At 35.0% G+C, this 12,143-nt stretch overlaps 1 protein-coding gene across 1 annotated transcript; it reads right to left on the reverse strand.

Moving 5' to 3' along the window:
* Window positions 1-617: 617 nt before the first annotated feature.
* LOC131150512 (uncharacterized) lies at window positions 618-11,904 on the reverse strand. The gene is made up of 6 exons (XM_058101268.1): window positions 11,625-11,904; window positions 9,945-10,435; window positions 6,699-7,009; window positions 6,535-6,591; window positions 2,343-2,815; window positions 618-1,247 (listed from the first exon to the last, which is right to left on the reverse strand). The coding sequence occupies exons 2-6, from the start codon at window positions 10,367-10,369 to the stop codon at window positions 885-887; spliced, it is 1,629 nt and encodes a 542-aa protein (XP_057957251.1). The 5' UTR covers window positions 10,370-10,435; window positions 11,625-11,904; the 3' UTR covers window positions 618-884.
* Between the last annotated feature and the right edge of the window lie 239 nt (window positions 11,905-12,143).

Raw genomic sequence — 12,143 nt, forward strand, 5'->3', positions numbered from 1 at the left:
AAATGAGGGGGAAAGAGAAGAAATGTCCAATTTCTTTTCTTCTCTCCATTTCTTTACATTTTCCAAGGTGGGAAAAAAAAAAAGTATGCTCCAATTAAATGGGGAAATTTTTGGGCATGTTTAGCTACAGAAAGCAATTTTAATTTTTCACTTTTATTTTCCAAAGAATCACAAAAACACCAATGTATTTTTTTCATTGTGCAATATTTGTAAAAAAAATTTAAAACTAACAAAAATAAGTGTACTAATCATTTGTCAAAAAAATTTTATTTTTTTGTTTCTAATTTTTTAAATAATTACAAAAACACCTTATTTTTCAATTTTCTAAATTTGTACAAAAAATACTGAAAAACATGCCTTCCAAAAAATTGAAAATTGAACTATTTAAACATACCTTTCTTTTTTTTTTCCTACTTCGATAGTAAAATAACTTTTCTCCACTCTCCTTCAAGCAAACAAGAAAAGTCAATAGAATATCATTTTACTCTCCAACCAAATGGAGGATAAGTTTCTAACTTCAAATATTTACTATTTCTTGAAAGTAAAAATGTATCTTTTTTAGCATATTAGAATCTTCATTCCGTGAATCCCAATTTGGGCAACATTGACACATCATGGAATCCCAATTATGAGCACAGCTTTGTCTACATATCAGTGCATAAATAAGATTAGGGCACATAAATCTCCACCCCTCAATTTTACCATTACCTTACAGTCACAAGATCAAGATCCTTTAGAGTCCACCCCCCCAACCCTTCTCTCTCTCTCTCTCTCTCTTAAATAGGTGATGTGGAATTATCCGAATGGCTGAAAAACAAGGACATTCTACTACAGAAATGGCGAACTCTATGTAGAGTACTCGAGGAGGATTCATTCTCTAAAAACTAAGTCTGGCTATCCAGCTCAGCAGCACGCTTTTGGTTCCAACCACCTGAACCTGCTCGACGTTCCCCTCGCTTTCTCTTGTTCTTAGGGAAATGCAGTTCAGAGGCTAAACACAATTTTAGAGTTGATTGTTGCTCAGGCATGACTGCCATGGCCAACGCCACAGGTTTTGAGGCTGAAACTGGAGCGGTGCTTTCTTCTTGCTCGCTTGTCCCTTGCTCCTGATGCTTATCTATGAGTTGATTACTAGTATTTTCAACTGTTTGCTGCTCTCCTTCAGGGGCTGTGTGCTGCTCTCCTTTGAGGACCATGTGCTGCTCTCCGTCAGGGGCCTCATTATGGATCAGTACATCATCCACCATCTGCAATAATCAATATCACAAAATGAATAAACAAGTTGACAAACACTTCATTATTATTATTATTGTTATTATTATTACATTCAAAATGGGAAAAAAGTATATGTGAATACAAAGGAAACGTTTATTGAGCACCATCCTTGTATCACTTCCAATCAAGAAAAGGGGGGTCGAGTCAATTTTTGAAGAGCAAGGCATGTAGGATGCAAAGTTCAATTTTCAAACCACTGTCCAAAGAATATCTATATATATATATATATAGTCTCGCTCAGGATAATTCAGAATGCTAGTCACTTAAGGAGCCTGCAAAGAAAGAGAGAGGAACAGGTAGCTGTAATGTTTATTTTGAGAGACCACCAATAGCTCAACCTTAGAAGATTAAGAAAATAACAGAAAATTTTTGCAGTTGAGAAAGTATATATGTTAAACTGGATCATTCGAAGAGTATCACAATGCATCCCTTAGAGGGCATTTCAATGGTCTGAGCACAAGACACATTGGAGGCTCCAAGTTCAAATCTTAGGATGGATTATGGAGGGTGAGGAAAGAGAAAATGGGCTACACACTGTCGTAGGTCCAAACCCATTGGGCCTCCCAACGGACCCAGAAAAGAAGAAGAAGAAGAAGAAGAAATATGGCAGCTTATATTTTTTGAGGGTTTTTGGTGTGCATCAGATGATGAAATATGGCGAGAATCTAAAATAAGTACAGAAACAAATATCATGTGGTGAAAGAAATTTATGTTAGAAATGAGAATGAGATAATTTGGAAATATTTGGAATATTTATAATTCAGGAATCATTCCTTTATTACAGCAATTCTATTGCAATTGCAAAGCAATGTAGAATACAGTTAACAAAATTGGGGAATGCATGCCCAGTGAAAATCTATAATTTTGATCATAGAAGGATAGTTTCATAACATAAATTTTCCAAATACACTAATATTAAAACCAAAGCGATCACAATCATATTAGTTAAAACAAAACTTATCTACATGAACATTAAACAAGATTTTCACAATCACTTCACATTCATATATACACAAACATAAACAACACTTCCATAATCATTCACTACAATGGCAAAGGCGGCTTACATCTTCACATGAATCTCCAATTTGTGGCTGCCCCAAAGTGACATCAGCAGCAGACAATAGTCCGACCGTGCTTTCAATTATATCAGGCACATGAATAGCCTCTCCATAACTTGAGATTGCACTTTCAGGCAAAAATGTATCTCCAAAATCACACTCTGATATATGCTGAGTGCATATAGCTCCAACTGATATTGCATCTCCATTGCCAGTGGAAAAAGTAGGGCTAGGAGGAGAGCTGGTCTGCAGATCACAAGGTAGAAGAAGACTCAAATTTTCTGAAGAGGAAAACTTTCCTGCATTTTTCACCATCACCATTTCAAGCTGGGACCTTAGCTTGTGGACACGAGCATGCACCATTTCAATCTTCCAAAGTATCTGCTCCAAGGAATTATTGCTGTCTCTGAACTCAAAAAGTGAATGATCATCAGTGAAGCCAAACTTGTCATTGTTATTAGCATTCTGATCTGTAACCACTGCCACAAGGGAAAAAAAAATAACGAATTGAAAAATAGCAGTCAGATTAAGATGTTCAACATGAGGCATATCAATGCAAAGATGATTGGTGCAATATGGTTAATAAAGAGATGCCAGAAAGCAAACTGCATTCAAATTGTCATCACTATGATGACGGTCATCACAGCATACTGGCCAGTAAAGAAAGCAATGAATTTCAAAAATTATCTTTTTCACTGAATTTGTATCCTCAATGATGTGGGTCGCAGGAAGCTAAAAGCTAAAAAACTGAAGGAACCAGCTCTTGAAGATTATATAATTGTAAAGCAATATCCAATTCAATTACCAAAGAAAATCAACTGAATATATTCCATGAAGGAATTATTTCATTTCCAAAAAGCATCTTAAAAATGGCACCAAGTTCACATAAATGGTTAAGAAAGAGGGAGACCATTAGCTTGAAAGAGGGAAGCCTTGTGCAACGGGTATTGCCTGTTAACATGCAAACAACTTATATGCAATTTTTTTTCTTTTTTAAAGGTTTAAGAAAAATTAATTTTCAACACTGTATCAACTATTATTTAAAATATGCTATAGAGTAATAGCGCATTCCATCAAACAAAAATAAAAATAAAATCATTTTTGTAGCGAAAGAACAAGATTTCATTAAAGAAGCAAGAGTGAAGGGTTTTATTAATTAAAACCTAAAGCGATGGACTTGTGTACCTTTCTCTATACTTGAGGTTGGTTTAGGTTTGGAAGTTGTAGACCATATTTTCTGAATTAATGTGATGTGATCGTATGCTATGTTAAATAAGAAGAAATGAACTTTTAACACAATTTGTCATCAAAAAAAATTTTACTGCTACAATTTTAATTCATGGGTATAATATTTAGTATGTATTTTGTAATATTTTGAAACCATTTTCAAAAGTTCAAATGAAAAACATATTACACAATACCAAAGAATGAAAGGAAAAAACCCTCATGTTTTGACAATTTAATTTTAGATGTGATAAGATGGTCTGAAGCCCACCTAAATGTAGCATGCGGCATAACGGATTTTATCCAAAGAAGGGGAAACTTAAAAGGAGAAAGTGCACATTTTCCTTGCAATTCTGTGCTCCAGAAAACATGTTCCCATTTAAAATTAGCATAATCAAGAAGCCTCACAAGTCCAATTAATTCTCATATTAAACAAAAACAAAGGTGATATTCAACATTGTAGCAACTATTGCGGAATTAGACTTACGAATCAAATGATGAAAGTGTAAAACAGGGTAATTGAACAAAAAATAAGATTAGAAATGAGTATCTCAGCTCGGGAGATTGACAACAAAAGTTATTTATCTTTTAAGAAGATTGATTAAAAAATTTAGGAAAATGAAGAGGGGCATATGGTTTTTATTGATCTAGAGAAAACCTACGATAGAGTATGTAGGGAAGTTCTATGGTAGGTTTTAAAAAAGAAGGGGATATGCAATAGGTATCCTAATGTCATTAAGGATATGTATGATAGAATAATGACTAGCATTAGAATTGTAAGAGGAGAGTCAAGGGAACTTCCAATGACAGTAAGTGTACATCAAAATTCTACTTTGATCCCTTATCTTTTAGTTTTTGTGATTGATGAACTCACTAGGAATACCCAAAACAAGAACCTATGATGTATGTTGTTTGTAAATGATATTGTTTTGATTTATGAAGATAAGAATGGAGTAGAATCTAAGTTAGAGCTATGGAGAGTTTTAGAGTTTAGAAATTTTTGGATAAGTAGAAATAAGACAGAATATATGAAATGTAATTTCAGCCATGTAAGGAGGAATACTGAAGATATGATTAAACTTGAAGGCCAAGAAATTAAAAGGACTGACTAGCAGATTTCGATACCTTGGATCATGATGCAAGTGGAAGGAGAAATCAAAGAGGAAGTAATACATAGAGTTAAAGCAAGTTAGATAAAATAGAGGAGTGCTTCAAACATGTTGTGTGATCGTAGAATACCCTTAATATTAAAAGAGAAGTTTAGTATGACAGCTATAAAACCAGTCATGCTTAAAGGATCAGAATGTTGGGCAACAAAAAAACAATATATTGAAAAAGTAAAAGTTGCCGAATTGCAAATGCTAAGGTGAATGGGTGGCATAGCATTAAGGATACATTAAGGAACGAACATATTCACAAAAAGTTAGGCATAACACTAGTAGAAGATAATATTAGAGAGGGACGGCCTAGATGGTTTGGGCATTTGAATCGCAAGTCCAAAAGTGCACCAATGTAGAGAAGTGAGCTAGTTATTGTTACTAGTATTAGGGGTAGAGGTAGACCTAAAATAACATAGAGTGAGATAGTGAGAAAGGATTGAATACCTCTTTATTTGGCCAAGGAAAGTCCCTCAATCATGTGAATTGGTGGAAAAGGATTCATGCAGCCGATCCCACCTAGCGGAATTTAAGACTTGTTCTTATTATTCCCATGGAGAATAAGAAATACTCAAGAGAGACAAGTTTTCAAATTAGAAAGTAGAACTTCAAGAAAAAAGAGTAGAAGAAAACAGGCAAGTTGATATAAGCAAAACAAATAACATGCTCAGAAATTTTACATGCATTTCCAAGTTGCCATTTGATGCCGTTTGCTACTAGGGCTTTTTTTTTTTTTTTTTTTTTCTGGTGTGGTTAAGGAAAGAAGTTATATTAACAGCAAAACAAAAGTGCAGAGAGAGAACAATAAAATGTCCTCCAAGAAAAATAGGTTAAAACAATTACAAAAGAGCAGCCCTCCAACCCCTTTGTAGGTCAGGCAGTGGCATTCCCCAAAAAAACACGAAAGAATAAGCTGAGAAAGAAGCAAGAAACCCAACTCTATCCCATAACAAATTAGGAAATGTACGGTCCTTGAATACTTCGAATTCCTCTTGATCCAAAGGGTCCACAAGGTAGCAAAAATTGTGCATCTCCACAAAGCCCTACCCTTTCTGCATTTTTCAAACCCAAGAGTCCACTTGCAGGAAATCCCCCATGACCCTCAAAGCCACCCCAGCTTCACCAACACATGAGAAGCGAGCACATAAAGATAACCACCAGGCAATGAAGGAAGAGGGGTGTGTTTGTTTATGAGACTCATAACAGATGGAGCATATATTAGGAGTAAGGGCCTTGTGGAGTCTCCTGCATTGTGGCAGGCCGTTCACATTAAACCTATTGAGAGACACACTCCAAATGAACGCCCTGATTGTAGAAGGAACCTTAGCCTTCCAAATGATGTGGTTCTTCAGTTCTTCCAAATGATGTGGATTCAAGGAAAATGACTGGGAAGAATATTGGGGGAATGAGTTTTAAGGAGGTGAAAGAAAAATGATTTGATAGAAAAAATCCTGCAGAATCCTCCTCCTAAACTCTCTCATCACCCCTATTTAAAGGAACAAAAGGGTCCAGTAGCCACTAAGTGCACCATGCCAGGAACCTATTGGTACACTTGCTAGTTAAGTTCTTTCCATTTTAGTTCATGTTATGGTGACCAACTAATGTTTCCACCTAACCTCATTCAAATACAAAACATTAATAAATGAAAGGGAAACCTAATGCCATCATAGATTTCAAAGTTGTTAACAGAAAAAATGGAAGTGATAGGAAATCAGTGAGATGTGCTGATAGGAAGCTTTTGTAGTACTTGGGTAACTTAACATAAGCACATATTCTATGCAGTGAAACAAAATTGACGTGCAATAGAAACTCTTTACCAGGATTTCCAAGATCATCAGCCATAGAATTGCCATCTGGATCAGACTTTTTATTTTCTGAAAACATATCAACCAATGGAGTCAATATGGGTAAAAAGAAAAGCGAGCAGGGGAGGACAGTGCACCAAGACAATGATATAAGAGTAAAAGGAAAGAAATTGTACCAAAATATGAGAAAAGATCATGTTTCAGCATATATGATGTTATATCATTTGTTTCTTCAACTCTTTTTCTTTTCCTCCTCTTCATGGCCTTCTTCCTGCGATGGTGACAAGAAAATGGCAATGACCTTGACCCACAACTTTCTAACACATATTGGTCTGGTTCTGACTGTTTTCTCCGATCATATGCTGCAAGCTCCGTGGCATATTTTAATGTCTGGGATTCTAATTCTTTAATTCTCAGTTCTGTCCATTTGCATCGCCACATCAGAGGATGGATAAAATTCCTCCAATGGCTTGTCAGCTTCTTCTTCCTAAAAATTATAACCACAACAGTTACAATTTGGAGTTCAAAAAAACACCTAGAGAGTGAAGACCCGGCATAACCACTAGCCAACAAGAAGCTCAAGGAAAAAAAAAACATAGAGAAGGGTTTTTGAAATTTGGCTTAACTTTAGATGCCAGTTCAATTTCTGATTTGTATCATTTTATATATTTGCTAAGTTGTAGGGGTTAAAAGTTTCTTGTAATTTTTAGAATTTATGTACACGGGTCATACCATCATAGCAATGATCCATGTGTCCTATTTTAATATAGATGGTTTATTGGGGGTCTAGATAGATGGTTTAAGACTTTCTTGTATAGCTTTCCTCCATAAATAAAGTTTCCTTTCTCTATCCAAAAAAAAATTGTGGTCCACCCCATCCCCGGACCCTGCATACGTGGGAGCTTTTTGCACTGGGCTGCCTTTTTTTTTAACAAGTTTCAATAGGTTTTATTAATCACTTCAATGTTCATGGACATACTGAACCATGAGGGCAAGGCAGTGGTGCAGTTTTAAAAAAATGTTCATATTATGTGTGCCTCAGCCTATTGATGGTTAAACTTGTGCCAATGTTGTTCAGAAGGTTATACAAAACTGAAAACTCTCCACACATAAAATGATGGCATTGTGCCTGTTCCCATATTTTTTAACAATGACAGAAAAAGTATGGTAGAGGAAAAGCCTGTGAGTAAACTGCCTTCTGGCAAAGACATCATATTCTATTATTTGGAAAACTAAGCTTATGACTAAGATATAACTTCCCTAACCAGCAGCAAGACAAAAATTGCCAGATAGACTACAAACATGAGGCTTAGGTACAAACATTTCAACCAGAATATCAAAGATTTCCTTTTTTTAGAGCAAAAGAAGAGATTTTTCATTATAGAGGAAACAATGTAGCGTATAAAGATAGGGCACCCACTTAAGGGAAAAAGAAACCAAAAAAGACTAGAAAACAATCAAAACAAAACCGACTTCAAATCTCACTGAAGATCCAAAAAGGGCACCCCTTTAAAACAGCCTGCTGCAGTAGATCAGAGAGAATCCAACTACTGTATCCTTTCCCATTGCAATGTACCTGAATTCTTCTTCCCTCCGCAAATACAAGCATTCTTTCATCCAAACTTCCCATAAAATTGCAAAGATCAGACAAATCCACAAAACCAAGTCATCTTCATTCTTCCCAAATCCTATAAAAGAGATAATGAATCCTACTCGGACAAACCCATTTCTCCTAAAAGCACCAAACAACTTATTCCAAATCCCCAAGAAAAAGAGCAGTGCAAAAATAGATGTAATGGAGATTCTGAGCAATCAAAACACGAGAAACAAACATCTGGAGATAATGCCTTCGAATGCCTACTCTACAACAGATTGTTGGCGTTAACTCTATTAAGAACAACCAACTAAATAAAAGCCTTTATCTTAGAGGGTACTTTAGTTTTCTATATTAAACAATGGAGAGGGAAAGGACTTCAAAAGATTTAGAAGAATAGACTGCTAAAAAATCCAAATCCCAAACCGGACTATCTTTCTGGCTTTGAGAGATGATAACCCTTAAACAGTACAACAAAGAAGATAGTTCCTCCATGTCTCTACCATTCAGGGGCCTGTGAAAGATCTCTTAAAGCAACAAATTATGATATTCAACTAACATAAAAAAGAATGCATCATAACAAATTATCCATGTCCACACCAAACAGGTTATCTCCAAACAATTTAAGAGATCAGTGAAAAACTGAAACTGTCAAGAACACCAAGCATTCAACAGCCTAGCTAACAAAAAAAGAGTACCAGTTCTAACTTGGAATGACACCCCAAAAAAAAATCTCAGTACCTGGTTTCTAATAAGTATAGGACTTCAGTTAAACAAAGAAAGCGTAATATTGTCGCACAAAACAGGTATCGGTTTGTGTTTTGTGTACGTCGATTTTTTAGTTCTCTAACAGCAAATAACAGAGCTAGCACCCATCTCCAAATTTAAAGAACAATATAACAACAGCACTAGGCTGGAACACATCTAAACAGTGGATTTTCCAATGTCAAAAACATCTTTAGGAATTTAAATAAAATACAGCAGATAGCCACTGGTAAACGTGCTGGTTAGGGATGCTATATATCATTACTGGAAACCAGTTTCAAAAAACATTACAGCCTTTGAACTGTAACGGTTGAATAAGATGCCTACAAAAATTCATGGGTTCTCTACAATATATTAGCAAAGAAACACAATTTTAGCACCAGCTAGATATACTAGCAAATTTCTTAGCATTCTTTAAATTTCATCAAATGCTAATTTGAAGCATAGTATTGTTGCAGTTCTGAAGATTAATAATGCATATAGAGAAACAAATTATTCCAATCAGCAAGCCTCTGATGTAATTAACCTTTTCAACTTAGAAGATATGATTCCAAAGGAAATAATTATCAATTTTACATTTACGACAATAACAACTAATGTCTTACATGCTGGATTTTACATTGCTAAAACTAAAACAAACATGAGTTTTAAATGCAAAATTATTTTTTAAAAGAAAAAAAAAACACCAACACATTTGGACTACACAACAAAACATATCAAGTGCAGATTGCAAAATCATAGTCACTACATAATTGTGACTCCACTTAAATTTCATCATTTCCTAAGTTGAAGCACAGTAATGTCGCCTCGAAATCAGTTAGATGTGGTGTTGCAGGTTACTAATGCATATCAAAAGATTAATTATTTCAACCAGGGAGCCTTCAATCAATGTAATAAATACTAGCAACTCATTCAACTCATAAGATATGGTTTATGGGAAATAGTTATCAATAACATATTACCATAATAACAACTAAAGTTTTGCATTCTGGATTTTAGAAAGCTAAAACTATAAACAAACATGACATTTAAATGTGCACCTACAAAAAAAACAAACACTAACCTCATTTGAAACACACTACTAAATGCATCAAATGAAGATGCAAAATCATTATCGCCACAGAACTGGGACTCCACTTCAGCTTCACTCAATCCAGAACAATTCTCCGCTCCAGATAAAGTGCCACCAAATGAGCTTGAGTAGTCAGTTGCATCTGGATCCTCATCTTTGGCCAACTCAATGTCACTAGCAGTTGCACTTTCTAGTACATCAACCTCTGCATCTTTAGTGTTTTCTGGAGCCATAGTATGCTCATTCAACATAGCTTCCATTTCAAAGATGGTGTCTTCAAAGTTACTGGTGCATCTCAAAGCATTCTCATGTGAGTTAACTGAGATGATTTTATCATCTTTACCAGGTATATCTTTTGTATCAGAAGGCGCTTTAGCTGTGGGATCAACATTTTTCAATGATTGTGAAGGAGCCATGCTGTTGTCTTACTGAAACTCAAAATTATTTTGCTAGTGAATAACACTAGATACTTCTTAGTTAATCTGAATCCAGAAGCAAGCACCGGATGTTAGTACATAAGTCAATATGCACCAATTGTGAACTCAGCACATACTTCTCAAGTTTCAAATCAAAGAACAAGAAATGCTTTAAATCATGAAAAGAAGAGAAGTGTAATAATGATGACGTGATGATGATGAAAATTATGATGTATAATTCCTTGTAACTTGTAATGAAAGTTAAGATAGTTTAACTTCTAATGATTAGAGTAAAGGACAGAAGAACAAGAAGCAAAAAAAAAAAAAGTTACGGATAATGCAAGATACACAAATGTAAACAGAATAAGCAAATATGAATGCACACCTATGCAAACAAACATAATAAATTTAATGATTAGAGTAAAGGACTGAAGGCAGGGACAGAAGAAGAAGAAGAAAAAAAGTAACGGATTATGCAAGATACACAAATGTAAACAAAATAAGCAAATATGAATGCACACCTATACAAACAAACATAATATATTCAACCATGCATGTAAAGTCAATGATGAAAAAATATCACTCCATTAGGTACTATTAAAGCTTGACGTACATTGTTAGCCCACAACCTAATAGCTTAAGCTTTTAGGCAACGTGGTTTTCTAACAAGTTCCATAACAGAATTCACTCTATGTAATAATTACTGCCTCCAACTTGACTCACAAAGCCATAATCCCAACAACTTGGACTGGTTAAATTATCTTTTTATGGAAATTCAAGACAATCCCATAATGGATCATAATTAATTGTGGGCAAAAGCAAACGAACTCATTCCTTGTTGATTGTTATGAATTTAATTTGAATTTCTAACTACTAAAAATCTAAAAAAATGCTTCTGATACCCACATTCAGGCAACTCCAGCAACCAAAGTATTGTAAATTTACAGGCATTGCCCAGAAAAAAATAAAAATAACTAAGTACAGATAAATCAACAACAATAGATAAAGTTGAAGAGCAAACGGCCCCATTTACAACAGGAAAAACATAGAAAAGGACAGCTGATGACGCTAATATGCAACAATTCGCATCAACTCGTACATGCAGACACACATGCGCACAGGTCCGACCAAAAAACACAAAAGTGACGGAAAATAACGAAAGAGTGACACAGATAAATCTACAAAATAAGAAGTACAAACTTGAGGCTGTAAGATTCATGAAAAAAAAAAAAAGTATGCTGGAGTATGAACATACCAATTGTACAGTGAGGATGGTCAATTGAAATCGAAAGAGAAAGAGAGAGAAGAGTGTGGAAGAGGAAGTGGGTTGTTCTTCGGCGGCGCGAATGAGGGGGTGGTGGAAGTGCGGAGGGTAACGTAACAAGTTTTATATTGATCTGTTCGTTCCATAAAACCCTATGGAAAATCTTGTTCTATTTATTTTGTTCGGCAATTCCCGCTACGGCAAATTTGTTTCTTTTATTCTCCTTATTTTATTTTATTTTTTATCTATTAAAGGCGAACCCTTTCTAAACTCTATCTCTCATCTCGTATCCCTTCCTGTTTCTCTCGGAATTTAAACTCGGTATCTTCAACCCGCACACTTTGATGTTGCTATTTTATTTCTTTTGTTTTCTTTTTTAAAAAATTACATAAGCTCAGAGTGAATAATTAGAACATGATTACCGAAAAATAATGTTTTTTTTTTTTTTGGAATATGCACCGGGTATCCACGCGTCCGTTTTACGATCCACGTGATTAATCTTGCTCCCCT

This window comes from Malania oleifera, chromosome 3 (genome assembly GCF_029873635.1).
Source record: "Malania oleifera isolate guangnan ecotype guangnan chromosome 3, ASM2987363v1, whole genome shotgun sequence".
Lineage (NCBI taxonomy): Eukaryota > Viridiplantae > Streptophyta > Magnoliopsida > Santalales > Ximeniaceae > Malania > Malania oleifera.

Excerpts from the sequence above, each read along its gene's own strand:
- LOC131150512 (XM_058101268.1), bottom strand. The coding sequence starts at position 10,369 with ATGGCTCCTTCACAATCATTGAAAAATGTTGATCCCACAGCTAAAGCG. Across the intron at positions 2,816-6,534 it reads TGATGATCTTGGAAATCCTG|TGGTTACAGATCAGAATGCT; the intron begins GTAAAGAGTTTC and ends CCCTTGTGGCAG. Across the intron at positions 1,248-2,342 it reads TTGGAGATTCATGTGAAGAT|ATGGTGGATGATGTACTGAT; the intron begins GTAAGCCGCCTT and ends TGATTATTGCAG.